The 24,168-nt window shown below is 47.5% G+C and overlaps 1 protein-coding gene across 2 annotated transcripts in view; it reads right to left on the bottom strand.

Moving 5' to 3' along the window:
• Window positions 1-24,168, bottom strand: part of TUT7 (terminal uridylyl transferase 7) — a 267,054-nt gene that overhangs the window by 90,757 nt on the left and 152,129 nt on the right. For both annotated transcript variants that reach the window (XM_063913764.1, XM_063913765.1), the window contains exon 15: window positions 23,690-23,776. In XM_063913764.1, coding sequence (XP_063769834.1) covers window positions 23,690-23,776 — 87 coding nt within the window. The remainder of the gene's footprint in view (window positions 1-23,689; window positions 23,777-24,168) is intronic.

Below are 24,168 nucleotides of genomic sequence, written 5' to 3'. Positions count from 1 at the left end.
CTTTAAACATTCAGTCGTACAGAGAAAGAAACAGTAGCAATACTTTACAGACTCTTATGCATCAGGCACTTATCAAACTATTCGTACTCAATGGTAGATAGAGACTTAGTGCTGTATCACCCAGCTCAGGAGAGTGGGATACAGGGAGACCACCCCACTTCCAGGATCGAACAATACATTAGTGAACACTGAGTGGAGCTAGACGCTATTAGTTACACAACAGCCCCGTGACCTACAGTGAACACAGATGCCCAAGTGAACATAGACGCACCAGTCATACAGCCGCCTATGCTGCGACTGGGTCCTTTTATATACACAGCATCTCAGACGGAAGTGAGAAATCAGTTCATGGCAGGAAACTCGGAGGAAACTGGTGATGAACCGAGGGAGGGGCGACCACGGGAGCATCTTACTCTCCACTGCTGACATCAACCCCAGGGATCACGGCCTCATACTACCCCTGGAGCTTATGATCCCTGAGGCCTAGCGCTGGTGCACCCAAGGTGGCAGCCACGTCAGCGACTGTTCGGTAGTCTCCATCCCGAAACAATGCGGCTGTGTCTCGAGTTTCCCCTGCTAAGAGGAACCGATGCCTTACCTTCTCCCCGTGCTCTGGCCACAGCCTGGCAACGTCTGCTAGACTTGCTAGTACATCCTACACAGACGCCCGCCGAAACAGCACTGTACATGTGGGTAAGCGTTGTCGCGACCCGGCGGGGAGTTGTTGGAGCAACTCTTTCTAAAGGTACGTATAAGACGCGTTTTAGAAAGATCGCTCAAAAAAATAATAATAAAAAAATAAAATAAAATAAAAAGAGTAAGACTATAAAAATAAAACAAAGCTGCTAAAAATAGGATTTTGGTACTTACCAGATATGAACGTTATGGTAAGAACTTACCGTTGATAACGTGATTTCTCTTATGTCCACAGGTATCCACAGGATAACATTGGGATATTGTCGAGCGACAGCGAAAATGGCACCAACACGGTCACGAGCTTTCTGGCCTCCCAGGATGCATTGGGGCCTCCACTATATAGTCCCGCCCACTGATTCAGTCAGATCAGTTCTTTCCACAGCGATTATAGGCAGGAACATTAGGTAGAGACCTGTACAGGCGATAAGAACACACATGCACACCCTTCCATACAAGAAGGAAGAGGTTTTTAGTGTTTGTCTAGATCCTCAAATCAGATGCGTCCGGGTGGGATCCCTGTGGATACCTGTGGACATAAGAGAAATCACGTTATCAACGGTAAGTTCTTACCATAACGTTCATTTCTCTGGCTGGGTCCACAGGATTATCCACAGGATAACATTGGGATTCCCAAAGCCATTTTAGTGGTGGGGACGCTCCTGATTGCACAGGAGGACCTTTCGCCCGAAGTCTGCGTCATGAGAGGCAAAAGTATCCAAGGCATAATGTCTGATGAATGTGTTTATGGAAGACCATGTGGCTGCCTTACATATCTGTTCTGCTGATGCACCCTGTTGTGCTGCCCAAGAAGGACCTACCTTACGTGTAGAGTGTGCAGAGACATTAGCCGGAATAGGGAGATCTGCATGAGAATAAGCTTCAGATATTACCATTCGGAGCCATCTCGCCAGCGTCTGTTTACTAGCAGGCCAACCTCTCCTATGGAATCCGTAGAGGATGAAGAGGGAATCTGTTTTCCTGATGGCACTAGTACGATCTATGTAGATTTTTAAAGACCGGACCACGTCCAGTGACGCTTCTCCCGCAGATAGTCCCGATACCTGAAAAGCTGGGACTACAATTTCTTCATTCAGGTGAAACTTTGACACCACCTTTGGAAGATAACTAGATCTCGTTCTGAGAACTGCTCTGTCTGGAAAAAAACTTAGGAAAGGAGACTTACATGATAATGCTTCTAAATCTGACACTCTTCTGGCTGACGCCATTGCCAGTAAAAAAAGAACTTTAACCGTTAACCACTTAAGATCTGCTCTCTCAAGTGGTTCAAACAAAGGACCCTGGAGAAATTTAAGAACTAAATTCAAATCCCAGGGAGCTGCAGGAGGAACAAATGGAGGTTGAATATGTACTACTCCTTGGAAAAAAGTACGTACATCCTGTAGGTCAGCAATCTTCTGCTGAAACCATACAGTCAACGCTGAGACTTGCACCCTCAAGGAAGCAACCTTCAACCCCTTATCCAATCCTGCCTGCAGAAAATCCAAAATTCTAGCTACTTTAAAGGCTCTTGGATTGTAATTTTTTCCAGAACACCTATGAATATAGGCTTGCCATATTCTATGATATACACGGGCCGAAGGCGGCTTTCTTGCTCTAAGCATGGTTTGGATTACTTGCTTTGAAAATCCTTTAGCCTCGAAGATAGAGGTTTCAACAGCCACGCCGTCAAAGACAGGCGATCCAGATGACTGACAACAAGGACCCTGCATTAACAGATCTGGACGTTGAAGGAGCAGTATCGGTGCTTCCACGGACATTCTCCACAGATCTGTGTACCAATGCCTTCTTGGCCAAGCTGGAGCTATTAGAATGATTGCTCCTTTTGCCTGTTTTATCTTTCTCACTACTCTGGGTAATAGAGATATTGGAGGGAACAGATATGCCAGCTGAAACCTCCATTCTACTGACAGTGCGTCTACCAGGACTGCTCCTGAGTCCCTTGTTCTTGATCCGTACCTCGGAACTTTGTTGTTTAGACGAGACGCCATAAGGTCTATCTCCGGTAGACCCCATCTGTTCACCAGTGTTTGAAACACTTCTGGGTGTAGTGCCCATTCGGTTTCCTGAATGGTGTGCCGACTGAGAAAATCCGCTTCCCAATTTAGTACACCCGGGACAAATACTGCTGACAATGCTGGGAGATGGAGTTCTGCCCACTTTAGAATGGGAGTTACTTCCTCCATCAGACTCTTGCTGTGAGTCCCTCCTTGATGATTTAGGTATGCTACTGCCGTCGCATTGTCTGAGCGGATCTGGACTGGTCTTCCTTGTAGATTGTCCTTTGCCTGAACTAGGGCCAAGTAAATGGCTCTTATTTCTAACAGATTTATCGGCAGGCGACTTTCCCTTGCGGTCCATTTTCCCTGGAACCATAGGCTTCCGAGTACCGCCCCCCAACCTTGCAGGCTGGCATCTGTCGTCAGGACTTGCCACTCTTATCCAAAAGGGTCTCCCCTTGTTTAAATGGTCTGTCTGTAGCCACCATGCTAGAGACCTTTTTACATTTACTGGAATCTTTATCATCTGCTTCTTTATTGTTTGATGATTTCCGTTCCATTTTGTCAAAATGAGATGCTGCAATGGTCTGGAGTGGAATTGCGCATATTCCACCATGTCGAACGTTGATACCATCAGACCCAACAGTCGCATTGCTGCATGGACTGACATTGTCTGGGCTTGCAACGCTTCCTGAGCCATGACCTGCACCTTGACTATTTTCTTCTCTGGTAAGAGAACTCTCTGTAGGTCTGAATCCAATATGGCTCCCAAATGAACCATCCGCTGTGATGGATTCAGGGACGACTTCTCCCAATTTATGAGCCACCCGTGTCTCTGTAAGCAAACTATCGTCTGTTGGAGATGGCTCAACAGTAAATCTTGCGACTGTGCTAAGATTAATAGGTCGTCTAGGTATGGGAATATCCTTATCCCTTGTTTGCGCAGACAAGCTGCCATAATCACCATGATCTTGGTAAACACCCTGGGTGCTGTAGCTAGCCCGAAGGGCAGAGCTTGGAACTGGAAGTGTTCCTTGAGGATGGCAAACCTGAGGTAACACTGATGTGATAGTGCTATAGGCACATGTAGGTAAGCATCCCGCACATCCAGAGATACCATATAGTCTCCCGGTTCCATAGCCAACATTATGGAGCGTAACGTCTCCATGTGGAACTTCGGGATCCATATGTAATTGTTCAACATCTTCAGATTTAGAATTGGTCGATATGACCCATTTGGTTTCTGGATTAGAAACAGATTGAAGTAATACCCCTGTCCCTTTTGTGATGGAGGTACTGGGACAATCACACCCGACTGCAGTAATTTTTGGACTGCTTCTTGCAGGGCATTGGCCTTCGACTCTATACGAGACGGGCTGGTGCAAAAAAAATCTTTGAGGAGGCTGCCTCCTGAATGGGAACCCATACCCCTGAGATACTACCTTCTGCACCCAGGCATCTGTTGTTGACTGTTGCCATGTGTGTGCAAATTGCAGGAGTCGGCCCCCAACCCTGGAATCCTCCAGGCGGAGGCCCATCTCTTCAGGCTGAGGGTTTCTGTTCAGGTTTGGAAGCTGGCTTTTTGCTAGCCCACTGCTTCCTACCCCTTTTAAACTGGGGTTGTTTAGGCTCCTCTTTACCTTTCGCTTTGCTTTGCCAGCGAAATGAGCGAAATTTTAAACCCTTGGACTTAGGGTTGTAGGTAGCCGGAAATCTGACCTTCTTCGATTCAGCCTCTGACTCTAGGATATCCGATAAAGGTTTTCCAAATAATATATTACCCATGAAAGGCAATGCTTCCAATTCCTTCTTGGACTCCGCATCTGCCTTCCAGGTCCGTAGCCAGACTGCTCTGCGAGCGACTACTGCCAGGGCTGAAGCTTTAGAAGCAACAGTGCCTACATCAATGGCTGCTTCTTCTAAATACTGGGCAGATTGTCTTAAACGGCAAAGACGATCCTCTTGCTCCCTAGTAGGAGAGGGGATGTCATTCTCTAGTTCCTCTATCCATTCGCCCATTGCCTTTGCTACCCAGGCCGAAGCCATAGCAGGTCTTACCACTGCACCCACAAGAGAAAAAAATAAGAATTTACTTACCGATAATTCTATTTCTCGGAGTCCGTAGTGGATGCTGGGGTTCCTGAAAGGACCATGGGGAATAGCGGCTCCGCAGGAGACAGGGCACAAAAGTAAAGCTTTTACAGGTCAGGTGGTGTGTACTGGCTCCTCCCCCTATGACCCTCCTCCAGACTCCAGTTAGGTACTGTGCCCGGACGAGCGTACACAATAAGGGAGGATTTTGAATCCCGGGTAAGACTCATACCAGCCACACCAATCACACCGTACAACTTGTGATCTAAACCCAGTTAACAGTATGATAACAGAGGAGCCTCTGAAAGATGGCTTCCTAAACAATAACCCGAATTAGTTAACAATAACTATGTACAAGTATTGCAGATAATCCGCACTTGGGATGGGCGCCCAGCATCCACTACGGACTCCGAGAAATAGAATTATCGGTAAGTAAATTCTTATTTTCTCTATCGTCCTAAGTGGATGCTGGGGTTCCTGAAAGGACCATGGGGATTATACCAAAGCTCCCAAACGGGCGGGAGAGTGCGGATGACTCTGCAGCACCGAATGAGAGAACTCCAGGTCCTCCTTTGCCAGGGTATCAAATTTGTAAAAATTTACAAACGTGTTCTCCCCTGACCACGTAGCTGCTCGGCAGAGTTGTAATGCCGAGACCCCTCGGGCAGGCGCCCAAGATGAGCCCACCTTCCTTGCGGAATGGGCCTTAACAGATTTAGGCTGTGGCAGGCCTGCCACAGAATGTACAAGTTGAATTTTGTTACAAATCCAACGAGCAATCGACTGCTTAGAAGCAGGTGCACCCAACTTGTTGGGTGCATACAGTATAAACAGCGAGTCAGATTTTCTGACTCCAGCCGTCCTTTAAATGTATATTTTTAAGGCTCTGACAACGTCCAACAACTTGGAGTCCTTCAAGTCGTCTGTAGCCGCAGGCACTACAATAGGCTGGTTCAGGTGAAACGCTGATACCACCTTAGGGAGAAAATGCGGACGCGTCCGCCGCTCTGCCCTATGTCGAATGGAAAATTAAATAAGGGCTTTTATAAAACAAAGCCGCCAGTTCAGATACTCTCCCGGCCGAAGCCAGGGCCAGTAACATAGTCACTTTCCATGTGAGATATTTCAAATCCACATTCTTTAGTGGTTCAAACCAATTGGATTTGAGGAAATCTAAAACTACATTTAGATCCCACGGTGCCACCTTAGGCACCACAGGAGGCTGTATATGCAGTACTCCTTTGATAAAAATCTGGACCTCAGGGACTGAGGCCAATTCTTTTTGGAAGAATATTGATATGGCCGAAATTTGAACCTTAATAGATCCCAATTTGAGACCCATAGACAATCCTGATTGCAGGAAATGTAGGAAAACGACCCAGTTGAAATTCCTCCATCGGAGCACTCCGCTGCTCGCACCACGCAACATATTTTCGCCAAATACGGCGATAATGCTTCGCGGTGACTTCCTTCCTTGCCTTTATCAAGGTAGGAATGACTTCTTCCGGAATGCCTTTTCCTTTTAGGATCTGGCATTCAACAGCAGACGAGTTGTCGGCATTAATTGGGATCTTGGAATATTCAGAATCCATCCGTGCTGCTTTAGCACCTCTTGAGATAGTGCTAAACCCATCTCTAGCTGTTCTCTGGACCTTGCCCTTATTAGGAGATCGTCCAAGTATGGGATAATTAATACGCCTTTTCTTCGAAGAAGAAATATTATCTCGGCCATTACCTTTGTAAAGACCCGAGGTGCCGTGGACAAACCAAACGGCAGCGTCTGAAACTGATAGTGACAGTTTTGTACAACGAACCTGAGGTACCCCTGGTGTGAGGGGTAATTGGAACGTGGAGATACGCATCCTTGATGTCCAAGGATACCATAAAGTCCCCTTCTTCCAGGTTCGCTATCACTGCTCTGAGTGACTCCATCTTGAACTTGAACTTCTTTATGTACAGGTTCAAGGACTTCAGATTTAGAATAGGCCTTACCGAGCCATCCGGCTTCGGTACCACAAAAAGAGTGGAATAATACCCCTTCCCTTGTTGTAGAAGAGGTACCTTGACTATCACCTGCTGAGAATACAGCTTGTGAATGGCTTCCAAAACCGTCTCCCTTTCTGAGGGGGACGTTGGTAAAGCAGACTTCAGGAAACGGCGAGGTGGCTCTGTCTCTAATTTCAACCTGTACCCCTGAGATATTATCTGCAGGATCCAGGGATTTACCTGCGAGTGAGCCCACTGCGCGCTGTAATTCTTGAGACGACCGCCTACCGCCCCCGAGTCCGCTTGCGAAGCCCCAGCGTCATGCTGAGGCTTTTGTAGAAGCCGGGGAGGGCTTCTGTTCCTGGGAAGGAGCTGCCTGTTGCTGTCTCTTCCCTCGTCCTCTGCCTCGTGGCAGATATGAATAGCCCTTTGCTCTCTTATTTTTAAAGGAACGAAAGGGCTGCGGTTGAAAGGTCGGTGCCTTTTTCTGTTGGGGAGTGACTTGAGGTAGAAAGGTGGATTTCCCGGCCGTAGCCGTGGCCACCAAATCCGATAGACCGACCCCAAATAACTCCTCTACGCATCGCCTGTCCACTGTCGTGTCCATAAAGCTCTTCTGGCCGAAATGGACATAGCACTTACCCGTGATGCCAGTGTGCAGATATCTCTCTGTGCATCACGCATATAAAGAAATGCATCCTTTATTTGTTCTAACGACAGTAAAATATTGTCCCTGTCCAGGGTATCAATATTTTCGATCAGGGACTCTGACCAAACTACCCCAGCACTGCACATCCAGGCAGTCGCAATAGCTGGTCGTAGTATAACACCTGCATGTGTGTATATACCTTTTTGGATATTTTCCATCCTCCTATCTGATGGATCTTTAAGTGCGGCCGTCTCAGGAGAGGGTAACGCCACTTGTTTTGATAAGCGTGTTAGCGCTTTGTCCACCCTAGGAGGTGTTTCCCAGCGCTCCCTAACCTCTGGCGGGAAAGGGTATAAAGCCAATAACTTCTTTGAAATTAGCAGTTTTTTATCGGGGCACCCCACGCTTCATCACACACGTCATTTAATTCTTCTGATTCGGTAAAAACTACTGGTAGTTTTTTCACACCCCACATAATACCCTGTTTAGTGGTACCTGTAGTATCAGCTAAATGTAACATCTCCTTTATTGCCAAAATCATATAACGTGTGGCCCTACTGGAAAATACGGTTGATTCGTCACCTTCACCACCGGAATCAGTGCCTGTGTCTGGGTCTGTGTCGACCGACTGAGGCAAGGGGCGTTTTACAGCCCCTGACGGTGTTTGAGGCGCCTGGACAGGCACTAATTGAGTGTCCGGCCGCCTCATGTCGGCAAACGACTGCTTAAGCGAGTTGACGCTATCCCGTAATTCCACAAATAAAGGCATCCATTCTGGTGTCGACCCCCTAGGAGGTGACATCCTCATATTTGGCAATTGCTCCGCCTCCACACCAATAACGTCCTCATACATGTCGACACACACGTACCGACACACAGCAGACACACAGGGAATGCTCTATACGAAGACAGGACCCACTAGCCCTTTGGGGAGACAGAGGGAGAGTCTGCCAGCACACACCAAAAAGCGCTATATATGACAGGGATAGCCTTATGATTAAGTGCTCCCTTATAGCTGCTTTTATATTAATATATATTGCCATTTATTTTGCCCCCCCTCTCTGTTATACCCTGTTTCTGTAGTGCAGTGCAGGGGAGAGACCTGGGAGCCTTCCTGACCAGCGGAGCTGTGACAGAAAATGGCGCCGTGTGCTGAGGAGATAGGCCCCGCCCCTTTTTCGGCGGGCTCGTCTCCCGCTATTTAGTACATTTAGGCAGGGGTAAATATCTCCATATAGCCTCTGGGGCTATATGTGAGGTATTTTTAGCCTTTTTAAAGGTTTTCATTTGCCTCCCAGGGCGCCCCCCTCCCAGCGCCCTGCACCCTCAGTGACTGCCGTGTGAAGTGTGCTGAGAGGAAAATGGCGCACAGCTGCAGTGCTGTGCGCTACCTTAAGAAGACTGCAGGAGTCTTCAGCCGCCGATTCTGGACCTCTTCTTGCTTCAGCATCTGTGAGGGGGCCGGCGGCGTGGCTCCGGTGACCATCCAGGCTGTACCTGTGATCGTCCCTCTGGAGCTTCATGTCCAGTAGCCAAGAAGCCAATCCATCCTGCACGCAGGTGAGTTCACTTCTTCTCCCCTCTGTCCCTCGTTGCAGTGATCCTGTTGCCAGCAGGAATCACTGTAAAATAAAAAACCTAAGCTAAACTCTCTAAGCAGCTCTTTATGAGAGCCACCTAGAATTGCACCCTTCTCGGCCGGGCACAAAAATCTAACTGGAGTCTGGAGGAGGGTCATAGGGGGAGGAGCCAGTACACACCACCTGACCTGTAAAAGCTTTACTTTTGTGCCCTGTCTCCTGCGGAGCCGCTATTCCCCATGGTCCTTTCAGGAACCCCAGCATCCACTTAGGACGATAGAGAAATATTTTTCAATAGGTTCTCTACCCTCCTGTCTGAATGATGTCACAAAGAGGTAGATGACAGTGGCAAAGCAGATTTGTGCACGAGTCGCAGAACATGTGCATCTACTTTTGGAGGAACTTCTCTCTTCGAACAATCTCCAGCAGGAAATGGATAATAAGAATCCCATCTCCTAGGAATCTTATACTTTTTACCGGGCGCTGCCCAAGACTCATCCATCATTTCCGTCAACTCCTCTGACGCTGGAAATTCAGCTTTCACTGACTTTGTTCGTTTGAGTACAGGTGCTTTTGCTTTTAACACTGTCTTGGCTGGTTCTTCCAGAGAAAGCACAGCCTTTACTGCATTAATGAGTTCAGCTACATCATCTGAACTAAAGCTCTGCGACTGATCATCATACGGAGTTGAATCTATTGTTTCCGCATCATCATCCGATGTATCCTCTTGTGTAGTCTGCCATACAGACGTATCTGTCTTAGTCTTACCTACCCCTTGGTTGCTTGTAGAGGCTACTGGAACCAAACCATAGGAAGGGAGCTGCATGTATGGGTTCATAGTGTAACCTAACCCCTGAGGTGGTGCTACTGGAGCTAACCTGTCCGCTATTGAAGACCGAGTCTTTGCGAACATATTCCATGGTGGCTCTACTGGAGGTTGAACTAACTCCTGTTTTTTACTTCGCTGAAAAGCGAAACAGTTTGCACACAAACCCTCATAAGTGACCAATTGAATCATATCAATTACCCCTGCTTACAAGATAAGCATGTTAGGGCTGTAGGAGTGCTTGACAAATTCTCCTCATCACTTTTGCCGCTCATAAACATTTTTTCTGATATTGACTACACAATTTTGTGACTGAACCACACCCTATAATCAGTATATAGAGGTGAAATCAATCTGACCACAGTGCACCTGATTTGAGGGTCAGAACAGGACTGACATTACACAGAAGTGTCAGCACACATACTAGCAGTCAGTCACATGTTAAAGCATTTAGACATTGTCATATGAGAATACAACCTCCATAATAACTTATACATAAGTAGGAAATTTGTACTTCTGTTTAACTGGTTCTTTTTCAACATAACATGCAGAAAACACAGTAATATACAGGTCTCATATGCAATAGGTACTAAAAATTAACAGTGCACACTAAGAAGTAGAAGGAATTTTTAGTACTGTATACCCTGCCTCCAGGGAGCGGGATACAGGGAGACTCACCACACTTCCATATCCAAGCAAAGACGCTCGAAAGACGCTGAGTGGATTCAGACGCTACTGGTGTACACTGCCGCTCTTGGTAACTGATAACGGACACGGACGCTCACCAACGGACACGGACGCTGAGCGACTCCACGTGCATGCAGACACTAAAGGCCTGCGACTCGGTCTGGACGGGTTTATATCCAGTGTACACAACCGCAGCGTCTAAGCTGCGACCGAGTACCCTCGTGGTAGCGTCTGAGCCGGAAGTGAGGTTATTCAGTTCATGAAACGAGAGACCCGCGGGAACTGGCCATGAACTCGGAGGAGGGACGGCCAGGAGAGCGTCTGAAACCCCCTGTTGACTTAAACTCCCAGGATCGCGGCCTCACCTAGTCCTGGCGCCTATGATCCCCGGAGCGTAGCGCTGTCACACTCGAGATGTTCGGCGCATCAACACGCTGTTTGTAGTCTCCACCAAATCAGCGTAGCTGTGTCCTGACCCCTCTAGTAAGAGGAAGTCCATATACTCACTGTCTCCCCATGCTCCGGCCACAGCCTGGTAACGTCTGCTGGACCTGCTAGAACATCCGACACAGACGCCCGTCGAGACAGCACTGTACCGCGAAGGTAAGCGTTGTTGCGACCCGGTGGGGAGTTGTTGGGGCGACTCTTTCTAATACACGTTTAAGACGCTGTTAAGAGAAGTCGCTCAAACAAAAACAGTAAGTCTATAAAAATAAAGTAATGAAAACTTGAGGCTGCTTTCACAGCAGCCCTGTGACCATGCGGCTTCCTGCCGCACCAAGCAAAAAACTGATCTGACTGAATCAGTGGGCGGGACTATATAGTGGAGGCCCCAATGCATCCTGGGAGGCCAGAAAGCTCGTGACCGTGTTGGTGCCATTTTCGCTGTCGCTCGACAATATCCCAATGTTATCCTGTGGATAATCCTGTGGACCCAGCCAGAGAAAAATACTTTTCTTTGAATCCATAGGGGACACTGGAGTACTCTTGGAATATGGACGGGGCGTAGCCAGGAATGGCACATTTAAATATTTAAATTAGTAACTGGTCACCCCCTCCATACTCCCATAAAGCCTTCAGTATTTTTACTGAGCCGAACAGGGGCGATAGAGAGGTTGAACTATAGAGAATTACATATACCATTATAATATATCAGTCAACACTAAAGTTGACACATAACGTAACTGACAACTAAACAGTAGTGATGAGCGAGGTTCGGTTTTACTCGGTTTTACTCGGTTCTCAAAACGGCATCTTATTGGCTATCCAAAACACGTGACATCCGTGAGCCAATAAGATGCCGTTTTGAGAACCGAGTAAAACCGAGTAAAACCGAATCCGCTCATCACTACAAAACAGTTGACACCATAATAGATATCATGTTAACATCGTATCCCTCGGTGATCATGTGTTACCATAAGATCCACTGAACTTACCACAAGACAGGTAAACTGCTCTGGGTGGGCGTCCAGTGCCCCCTATGGATTCAAAGAAAAGGATTTATCTGGTAAGTACCAAAATCCTATTTTCTTTTTCATCCACTAGGGGTCACTGGAGTACTCTTGGGACGTACCAAAGTTTCCCCCTTGGGCGGGAGAGCTGTTTGGCACCTGTAACACTAGACGGCCAAAGCAAGATGCTGATGCCGTAAACGTATTAAACTTGTAACAGCGCACAAACGTGTGCACTGATGACCATGCACTCATGACCTTGTAGCAGCGCGTTTTAAGTTCTTTCGTAGAAACTCCACAACCTGCTGCCCATGACGTTCCCAAAGAACGTGTGGAATGGTCTGACACTGATGTAGGCGGTTGTAGCCTGCCTATGACGTTCCGAAGAACGTGTGGAATGGCCTGACACTGATGTAGGCGGTTGTAGCCTATTATGAAGCTAAGCCTGATGTATGTTATAAGGTCAAGCAAGCAAGCAAGCACAGAAGGACAGACCAGTACCGTGGTTAGTATCACGTAAGGAAGGTGTGTATGAATCCACATTACAATGCACGTGTTTAACCTACAATAGTGAAACTATGTGTACAAAACCAATAAAATAAAATTCCTAACAACACCCTGGCTCCTCCAGAGGCTAAGTGTTGTAGGGCAGCCACTTCCTGGGAAGAACCAGGTAGTAATATTAAAATGGTGTCCGCCATGTGCTTGCTATTGCAAGATAAGACTCCAATGTGTATTGATACATACTCATTATGTACCCATATACAAATATCTATATAGACATAAATGTATATCTATATAGACATAAATGTATATCTATATAGACATAAATGTATATCTATATAGACATAAATGTATATCTATATAGACATAAATGTATATCTATATAGACATAAATGTATATCTATATCTATCTATCTATATATATATATATATATATAAATAGACAAATGTATATCTATATATATATATATATATATATATATATATCTCTCTATATATATATATATATCTCTCTCTATATATATATATATCTCTCTCTCTCTCTCTATATATATATATATATATATATATATATATATATATCTCTATCTCTATATATATATATATCTATATCTCTCTCTCTCTCTCTCTCTCTATATATATATATATATATATATATATATATATATATATATATATCTCTATATCTCTCTCTATATATATATATATATATATATATATATCTCTATATATATCTCTATATATATCTCTATATCTCTCTCTCTCTATATATATATATATATATATATATATATATATATATATATATATATATATATATATATATATATATATATATATACATATACACACACATACACACACTATAAGAATTTACTCACCGGTAATTCTATTTCTCGTAGTCCGTAGTGGATGCTGGGAACTTTGTAAGGACCATGGGGAATAGACGGGCTCCGCACGAGACTGGGCACTCTAAAAGAAAGATTAGGTACTATCTGGTGTGCACTGGCTCCTCCCTCTACGCCCCTCCTCCAGATCTCAGTTAAGGAAACTGTGCCCGGAAGAGCTGACATTACAAGGAAAGGATTTGGAATCCAGGGTAAGACTCATACCAGCCACACCAATCACACCGTACAACTTGTGATAACTATACCCAGTTAACAGTATGAACAACAACTGAGCCTCGTGCAATGGATGGCTCAGAACAATAACCCTTAAGTTAAGCAATAACTATATACATGTATTGCAGAGAGTCCGCACTTGGGACGGGCGCCCAGCATCCACTACGGACTACGAGAAATAGAATTACCGGTGAGTAAAATCTTATTTTCTCTGACGTCCTAGTGGATGCTGGGAACTCCGTAAGGACCATGGGGATTATACCAAAGCTCCCAAACGGGCGGGAGAGTGCGGATGACTCTGCAGCACCGAATGAGCAAATTCAATGTCCTCCTTAGCCAGGGTATCAAACTTGTAGAACTTCGCAAATGTGTTTGAACCCGACCAAGTAGCAGCTCGGCAAAGCTGTAAAGCCGAGACCCCTCGGGCAGCCGCCCAAGAAGAGCCCACCTTCCTTGGGGAATGGGCTTTTACCGATTTAGGATGCGGCAATCCTGCCGCAGAATGAGCTTGCTGAATTGTGTTACAGATCCAGCGCGCAATAGTTTGCTTTGAAGCAGGAGCACCCAGCTTGTTGGGTGCATGCAGGATAAACAGCGAGTCAGTTTTCCTGACTCCAGCCGTCCTAGCTACATAGATCTTCAAAGCCCTGACTACATCCAGTAACTTGGAGTCCTCCAAGTCCCGAGTAGCCACAGGTACCACAATAGGTTGGTTCAAATGGAACGCTGATACCACCTTTGGGAGAAATTGGGGACGAGTCCTCAATTCTGCCCTGTCCATATGGAAGATCAGATAAGGGCTTTTACAGGACAAAGCCGCCAATTCTGACACACGCCTAGCCGAAGCTAAGGCCAATAGCATGACCACTTTCCACGTGAGATATTTCAGCTCCACGGTCTTAAGTGGCTCAAACCAGTGGGATTTCAGGAAATCCAACACAACGTTAAGATCCCAAGGTGCCACTGGAGGCACAAAAGGGGGCTGAATATGCAGCACTCCCTTAACAAACGTCTGAACTTCAGGCAGTGAAGCCAGTTCTTTTTGAAAGAAAATAGATGGGGCCGAAATCTGGACCTTTATGGACCCCAATTTTAGGCCCATAGTCACCCCTGACTGTAGGAAGTGCAGAAATCGACCCAGCTGGAATTCCTCTGTTGGGGCCTTCCTGGCCTCATACCAAGTAACATATTTCCGCCATATGCGGTGATAATGCTTTGCTGTCACATCCTTTCTAGCTTTTATCAGCGTAGGAATGACTTCATCTGGAATGCCCTTCTCCGCTAGGATCCGGCGTTCAACCGCCATGCCGTCAAACGCAGCCGCGGTAAGTCTTGGAACAGACAGGGCCCCTGCTGTAACAGGTCCTGTCTGAGAGGCAGAGGCCATGGGTCCTCTGAGATCATTTCCTGTAGTTCTGGGTACCAAGTTCTTCTTGGCCAATCCGGAACAATGAGTATCGTTCTTACTCCTCTCTTTCTTACTATCCTCAGTACCTTGGGTATGAGAGGAAGAGGAGGCAACACATAAACCGACTGGTACACCCACGGTGTCACTAGTGCGTCCACAGCTATCGCCTGAGGGTCCCTTGACCTGGCGCAATATCTTTTTAGCTTTTTGTTGAGGCGGGACGCCATCATGTCCACGTTTGGCAGTTCCCAACGATTTACAATCTGTGTGAAGACTTCTTGATGAAGTCCCCACTCTCCCGGGTGGAGGTCGTGTCTGCTGAGGAAGTCTGCTTCCCAGTTGTCCACTCCCGGAATGAACACTGCTGACAGTGCTAGCACGTGATTCTCCGCCCATCGACGAATCCTTGTGGCTTCTGCCATTGCCATCCTGCTTCTTGTGCCGCCCTGTCGGTTTACATGGGCGACCGCCGTGATGTTGTCTGACTGAATCAGCACTGGTTGGTTTTGAAGCAGGGGCTCTGCTGGACTCAGGGCGTTGTAAATGGCCCTTAGATCCAGTATATTTATGTGTAGTGAAGTCTCCTGACTTGACCACTGTCCCTGGAAGTTTCTTCCCTGAGTGACTGCCCCCCATCCTCGGAGGCTTGCATCCGTGGTCACCAGGACCCAGTCCTGTATGCTGAATCTGCGGCCCTCGAGAAGATGAGCACTCTGCAGCCACCACAGCAGAGACACCCTGGCCCTCGGGGACAGGGTGATCAACCGATGCATCTGAAGATGCGATCCGGACGATTTGTCTAACAGATCCCACTGAAAGATCCTTGCATGGAACCTGCCGAAGGGAATTGCTTCGTAAGAAGCCACCTTCTTTCCCAGGACTCGCGTGCAATGATGCACCGACACCTGTTTTGGTTTCAAGAGGTCCCTGACCAGAGATGACAATTCCTGGGCCTTCTCCACCGGGAGAAACACCTTCTTCTGTTCTGTGTCCAGAATCATGCCCAGGAAGAGCAGACACGTCGCAGGAATCAGCTGTGACTTTGGGATATTCAGAATCCAGCCGTGCTGTTGCAACAACTCCTGAGAGAGTGCTACGCTGACCGACAACTGCTCTCTGGACCTCGCCTTTATAAGGAGATCGTCCAAGTACGGGATAATTATAACTCCCTTCTTCCGAAGGAGTATCATCATTTCGGCCATTACCTTGGTAAATACTCTCGGTGCCGTGGACAGGCCAAACAGCAACGTCTGGAATTGGTAATGACAGTCCTGTACCACAAACCTGAGGTACTCCTGATAAGGTGGGTAAATGGGGACATGCAAGTAAGCATCCTTGATGTCCAGCGACACCATAAAATCCCCCTCTTCCAGGCTTGCAATCACCGCTCTGAGTGATTCCATTTTGAACTTGAACTTCCTTAAATAAGTGTTCAAGGATTTTAAATTTAGAATGGGTCTCACCGAACCGTCTGGTTTCGGTACCACAAACATTGTGGAATAGTAACCCCGTCCCTGTTGAAGGAGGGGAACCTTGGTTATCACCTGCTGGAGGTATAGCTTGTGAATTGCCGCCAGTACTACCTCCCTTTCCCTGGGAGCAGCTGGCAAGGCTGATTTGAGGTAACGGCGAGGGGGAGTCGCCTCGAACTCCAGCTCGTATCCCTGAGAGACAATTTGTACAGCCCAGAGATCCACCTGTGAGCGAGCCCACTGGTTGCTGAAGTGTCGGAGACGCGCCCCTACCGCACCTGGCTCCGCTTGTGGAGCCCCAGCGTCATGCGGTGGACTTGGTGGAAGCGGGGGAGGATCTTTGTTCCTGGGAACTTGCTGCCTGGTGCAGCTTCTTTCCTCTACCCCTGCCTCTGGGCAGTAAGGATGCGCCTCTGACCCGCTTGCCTTTCTGAGGCCGAAAGGACTGTACATAAAGATACGGTGCTTTCTTAGGCTGTGAGGGAACCTGAGGTAAAAAGGTTGACTTCCCAGCTGTTGCTGTGGATACTAGGTCCGAGAGACCGTCCCCAAATAATTCCTCACCCTTATAAGGCAAAACCTCCATGTGTTTTTTAGAATCAGCATCACCTGTCCACTGCCGAGTCCATAATACTCTCCTGGCAGAAATGGACATTGCATTAATTCTAGATGCCAGCAGGCAAATATCCCTCTGTGCATCCCGCATATATAAGACGACGTCTTTTATATGTTCTACGGTTAGCAAAATAGTATCCCTGTCGAGGGAATCAATGTTGTCTGACAGGGTATCAGCCCATGCTGCTGCAGCACTACACATCCATGCTGAAGCAATAGCTGGTCTCAGTATAGTACCAGAGTGTGTATACACAGACTTCAGGATAGCTTCCTGCTTTCTATCCGCAGGCTCCTTTAAGGCGGCCGTATCCTGAGACGGCAGTGCCACCTTTTTGTGATAAGCGTGTCCACCCTAGGGGGTGTTTCCCAACGTAACCTGTCCGTAGGCGGGAAAGGGTACGCCATCAGTAACCTCTTAGAAATCACCAGTTTCTTATCGGGGGAACTCCACGCTTCTTCACACAATTCATTTAATTCATCAGATGGGGGAAAAGTCACTGGCTGCTTTTTCTCCCCAAACATAATACCCTTCTTGGTAGTAACCGGGTTAACATCAGAAATGTGCAATACATTTTTCATTGCAGTAATAATGTATCGGATGGCTTTTGTAGACTGTACATTTGTCTCATCCTCATCTACACTGGAGTCAGACTCTGTGTCGACATCTGTGTCTACCATCTGAGCTAGCGGGCGTTTATGAGACCCTGATGGCCTCTGAGACGCCTGGGCAGGCGCGGGCTGAGATCCCGGCTGTCCCAAGGCTGCTGCATCATCGAACCTTTTATGTAAGGAGTTGACACTGTCTGTTAAGACCTTCCACATATCCATCCAATCAGGTGTCGGCCCCGTCGGGGGGGCCTCTATATTTACAAAAGTATAAGTGTGTGTGTGTGTGTGTGTGTGTGTGTGTGTGTGTGTGTGTGTGTGTGTGTGTGTGTATATATATATATATAATCTATCTCTGACGTCCTAGTGGATGCTGGGAACTCCGTAAGGACCATGGGGAATAGACTGGCTCCGCAGGAGACTGGGCACTCTATAAGAAAGATTTGGTACTATCTGGTGTGCGCTGGCTTCTCCCTCTATGCCCCTCCTCCAGACCTCAGTTAGGATACTGTGCCCGGAAGAGCTGACACAATAAGGAAGGATTTTGAATCCCGGGTAAGACTCATACCAGCCACACCAATCACACCGTATAACTCGTGATACTATACCCAGTTAACAGTATGAAATATAACTGAGCCTCTCAACAGATGGCTCAACAACAACCCTTTAGTTAGGCAATAACTATATACAAGTATTGCAGACAATCCGCACTTGGGATGGGCGCCCAGCATCCACTACGGACTACGAGAAATAGATTAACCGGTGAGTAAAATCTTATTTTCTCTGACGTCCTAGTGGATGCTGGGAACTCCGTAAGGACCATGGGGATTATACCAAAGCTCCCAAACGGGCGGGAGAGTGCGGATGACTCTGCAGCACCGAATGAGAGAACTCAAGGTCCTCCTCAGCCCGGGTATCAAATTTGTAGAATTTTGCAAACGTGTTTGCCCCTGACCAAGTTGCAGCTCGGCAAAGTTGTAAAGCCGAGACCCCTCGGGCAGCCGCCCAAGATGAGCCCCCTTCCTTGTGAAATGGGCTTTTACTGATTTAGGATGCGGCAATCCAGCCGCAGAATGCGTCAGCTGAATTGTGCTACAAATCCAGCGAGCAATAGTCTGCTTAGAGGCAGGAGCACCTATTTTGTTGGGTGCATACAGGATAAAAAACGAGTCAGTTTTCCTGACTCCAGCCGTCCTGGAAATATTAATTTTTAAGGCCCTGACTACGTCCAGTAACTTGGAATCTTCCAAGTCCCTAGTAGCCGCAGGCACTACAATTGGTTGGTTCAAGTGAAAAGCTGATACCACCTTAGGGAGAAACTGGGGACGAGTCCTCAATTCTGCCCTATCCATACGGAAAATCAGATAAGGGCTTTTACATGACAAAGCCGCCAATTCTGACACACGCCTGGCCGAAGCCAAGGCCAATAACATGACCACTTTCCACGTGAGATATTTCAGATCCACAGTTTTAAGTGGCTCAAACCAATGTGATTTTAGGAAACTCAACACCACGTTGAGATCCCACGGTGCCACAGGAGGCACAAAAGGGGGCTGAATATGTAGCACTCCCTTTACAAAAGTCTGAACTTCAGGCAGTGAAGCCAGTTCTTTTTGGAAGAAAATCGACAGAGCCGAAATCTGGACCTTAATGGAACCCAATTTTAGGCCCATAGTCACTCCCGACTGTAGGAAGTGCAGAAAACGACCCAGCTGAAATTCCTCTGTTGGGGCCTTCCTGTCCTCACACCACGCAACATATTTTCGCCAAATACGGTGATAATGGTTTGCGGTTACTTCTTTCCTGGCTTTTATCAGCGTAGGAAGGACTTCCTCCGGAATGCCCTTTTGCTTTAGGATCCGGAATTCAACCGCCATGCCGTCCAACGCAGCCGCGGTAAGTCTTGGAACAGACAGGGCCCCTGCTGTAGCAGATCCTGTCTGAGCGGTAGAGGCCATGAGTCCTCTGATATTATTTCTGTAAGTTCTGGGTACCAAGCTCTGCTTGGCCCATCCGGAACCAGAGTATCGTTCTTACTCCTCGTTTTCTTATTATTCTCAGTACCTTTGGTATGAGAGGCAGAGGAGGGAATACATAAACCGACTGGTACACCCACGGTGTCACTAGAGCGTCCACAGCTATTGCCTGAGGGTCCCTTGACCTGGCGCAATATCTAGTTTTTTGTTTAGGCGGGACGCCATCATGTCCACCTGTGGCCTTTCCCAACGGTTTACCAACAGTTGGAAGACTTCTGGATGAAGTCCCCACTCTCCCGGGTGTCGGTCGTGTCTGCTGAGGAAGTCTGCTTCCCAGTTGTCCACTCCCGGAATGAACACTGCTGACAGTGCTAAGACGTGATTTTCCGCCCATCGGAGAATCCTTGTGGCTTCTGCCATCGCCATCCTGCTTCTTGTGCCGCCCTGTCGGTTTACATGGGCGACTGCCGTGATGTTGTCTGATTGGATCAGTACCGGCTGGTTTTGAAGCAGAGGCCTTGCCAGACTTAGGGCATTGTAAATGGCCCTCAGTTCCAGAATATTTATGTGTAGGGACGACTCCTGACTTGACCAAAGTCCTTGGAAATTTCTTCCCTGTGTGACTGCCCCCCAGCCTCGAAGGCTGGCATCCGTGGTTACCAGGACCCAGTCCTGTATGCCGAATCTGCGGCCCTCTTGAAGATGAGCACTCTGCAGCCACCACAGTAGAGATAACCCTGTCTCCAAGGACCAGGGTATCAGCCGAAGCATCTGAAGATGCGATCCCGACCACTTGTCCAAGAGGTCCCACTAAAAGGTTCTTGTATGGAACCTGCCGAATGGAATTTTGCTTCGTAAGGAGCTACCATTTTTCCCAGGACTCGCGTGCAGTGATGCACCGACACCTGTTTTGGTTTCAGGAGGTCTCTGACTAGAGATGACAGCTCCTTGGCTTTCTCCTGCAGGAGAAACACTTTTTTCTGTTCTGTGTCCAGAACCATCCCCAGGAACAGTAGGCGTGTGGTAGGAACCAGCTGTGACTTTGGAATGTATAGAATCCATCCGTGCTGTTGTAGCACTTCCCGAGATAGTGCTACTCCGACCAACAACTGCTCCTTGGACCTCACCTTTATAAGGAGATCGTCCAAGTACGGGATAATTAAAACTCCCTTTTTTCGAAGGAGTATCATCATTTCTGCCATTACCTTGGTAAAGACCCTCGGTGCCGTGGACAGTCCAAACGGCAGTGTTTGGAATTGGTAATGGCAATCCTGTACCACAAATCTGAGGCACTCCTGGTGAGGATGGTAAATGGGGACATGTAGGTAAGCATCCTTGATGTCCAGGGATACCATGTAATCCCCCTCCTCCAGGCTTGCAATAACCGCCCTGAGCGATTCCATCTTGAACTTGAATTTTTTTATGTATGTGTTCAAGGATTTCAAATTTAAAATGGGTCTCAACGAACCGTCCGGTTTCGGTACCACAAACAGTGTGGAATAGTAACCCCGTCCTTGTTGAAGTAGGGGCACCTTGACTATCACCTGCTGGGAATACAGCTTGTTAATTGCCTCTAGCACAGCCTCCCTGCCTGAGGGAGTTGTCGGCAAGGCAGATTTGAGGAAACGGCGGGGGGGGGGGGGGGAGACGCCTCGAATTCCAGCTTGTACCCCTGAGATACTACTTGAAGGATCCAGGGATCCACCTGTGAGCGAGCCCACTGATCGCTGAAATTTTTGAGGCAGCCCCCCACCGTACCTGGCTACGCCTGTGGAGCCCCCGCGTCATGCGGTGGACTCAGAGGAAGCGGGGGAAGAATTTTGATTCTGGGAACTGGCTGACTGGTGCAGCTTTTTCCCTCTTCCCTCGTCTCTGTGCAGAAAGGAAGCGCCTTTGACCCGCTTGCTTTTCTGAAGCCGAAAGGACTGTACCTGATAATACAGTGCTTTTCTTAGGCTGAGGAAACCCGAGGTAAAATTTTTTCTTCCCAGCTGTTGCTGTGGATACGAGGTCCCAGAGACCATCCCCAAACAATTCCTCACCCTTATAAGGCTCTATGTGCCTATTAAAGTCAGCATCACCTGTCCAGTGTCGGGTCTCTAATACCCTCCTGACAGAATGGACATTGCATTAATTTTGGATGCCAGCCGGCAAAATATCCCTCTGTGCATCCCTCATATATAAGACGACGTCTTATGTTCGCAAAATAGTATCCCTGTTTGACAGGGTTACAGACCACGCTGCAGCAGCACTATCTGCAGGTCTCAGTCTAGTACCCGAGTGTGTAAATACAGACTTCAGGATAGCCTCCTGCTATTTATCAGCAGGTACCTTCAAAGTGGCCGTATCCGAAGACGGCAGTGCCACCTTTTTTGACAAACGTGTGAGCGCCTTATCCACCCTAGGGGATATCTCCCAGCGTAACTTATCCTCTGGCGGGAAAGAGTACGCCATCAGTAACTTTTTAGAAATTACCAGTTTCTTATCGGGGGAACCCACGCTTTTTCACACTTCATTCACTCATTTGATGGGGGAACAAAACACTGCCTGCTTTTTCTCCCCACACATAAAACCCTTTTTTAGTGGTACTTGGGTTAATGTCAGAAATGTGTAACACATTTTTTATTGCCGGGATCATGTAACGGATGTTCCTAGTGGATTGTGTATATGTCTCAACCTCGTCGACACTGGAGTCAGACTCCGTGTCGACATCTGTGTCTGCCATCTGAGGGAGCGGGCGTTTTTGAGCCCCTGATGGCCTTTGAGACGCCTGGGCAGGCGCGGGCTGAGAAGCCGGCTGTCCCATAGCTGTTACGTCATCCAGCCTTTTATGTAAGGAGTTGACACTGTCGGTTAATACCTTCCACCTATCCATCCACTCTGGTGTCGGCCCACAGGGGGAGACATCCCATTTATCGGCATCTGCTCCGCCTCCACATAAGCCTCCTCATCAAACATGTCGACACAGCCGTACCGACACACCGCACACACACAGGGAATGCTCTGACTGAGGACAGGACCCCACACAGCCCTTTGGGGAGACAGAGAGAGAGTATGCCAGCACACACCAGAGCGCTATATAATGTAGGGATAAACACCATCACTGAGTGAATTTTCCCCAATAGCTGCTTGTATAAACAATATTCTCTTTTTAACCCTTTGAGCCTGAAAACTACAGGGGAGAGCCTGGGGAGCTGTCTTCCAGCTACACTGTGAAGAGAAAATGGCGCCAGTGTGCCGAGGGAGATAGCTCCGCCCCTTTTTCGCGGACTATTCACAATATATAGCCTCTGGGGCTATATATTGTGATTATTTTGTCAGCCAAGGTGTTTTTATTGCTGCTCAGGGCGCCCCCCCCCCCAGCGCCCTGCACCCTCAGTGACCGGAGTGTGAAGTGTGTATGAGGAGCAATGGCGCACAGCTGCAGTGCTGTGCGCTACCTTGGTGAAGACTGAAGTCTTCTGCCGCCGATTTTCCGGACCATCTTCATGCTTCTGGCTCTGTAAGGGGGACGGCGGCGCGGCTCCGGGAACGAACACCAAGGACGGGTCCTGCGGTCGATCCCTCTGGAGCTAATGGTGTCCAGTAGCCTAAGAAGCCCAAGCTAGCTGCAAGCAGGTAGGTTCGCTTCTTCTCCCCTTAGTCCCTCGTTGCAGTGAGCCTGTTGCCAGCAGGTCTCACTGTAAAATAAAAAACCTAACATATACTTTCTTTCTAGGAGCTCAGGAGAGCCCCAGTTTATACTGCTGCACCTGTGTATAATGCCCACATGAACCCTCGGGCTCATATATTGTGTGTAAATGTGGCTCTGGTACTAGGCTTGTGCCTTCCCAGCCATTTACTTCACCGCATGCCCCTGATCTTAATTGTCTCCCGCATCATATTTTGGAAGAATACAAGAAGAGCTGTGAAAGTCAGTTGTGTGAAGTTAGCAAGCAAGTACTTATCTTTGACTGAGGCAGGACAATGACAAGTAGGGCTATAAAGAAAATCTATAAATTACCCTGAAATTCACGCCTGATAAAGTCTTCCAGATCCTGTCTTATAAGTTCACGTGCCTTGTCTTCTAATGCAGTAGGAGCAAAATCCTCTGTACAATGAAATGGAAAAAAACGTGAGAATTGCTTAATTTTTCCTTTGTTTTGTTAAACTAAGCTAATCGCGTATTTACGTTTTCAGATGCACATGCATACTTTACACTCCGCAGCCAAAATAAGAACTAGATTGTACTTGTTTCCATGCACATTACTACATGTGCATACAATCTAAATGGTTGTCCGAAATAGGAGTCAAAGTTTACAAGCTCAGTGTTTCCAAGCTCCAGTCCTAAAGGGGTCCTTAACAATGCATGTTTTCCAGATATCCTATTTTTCACACATTCGTTTTCATTACTGAATGACATTTAGAACTACAGACAGTGCTAACTATTTCATTTGCTATGCAGAGGAGATCTGCAAAACATGCATTGTTAGCAAGAGCAAA

Source organism: Pseudophryne corroboree, chromosome 1 (genome assembly GCF_028390025.1).
Source record: "Pseudophryne corroboree isolate aPseCor3 chromosome 1, aPseCor3.hap2, whole genome shotgun sequence".
Classification (NCBI taxonomy): domain Eukaryota; kingdom Metazoa; phylum Chordata; class Amphibia; order Anura; family Myobatrachidae; genus Pseudophryne; species Pseudophryne corroboree.
The sequence above is the reverse complement of the archived record's forward strand: the minus strand, read 5'-3'. Positions and strand labels throughout refer to the sequence as shown.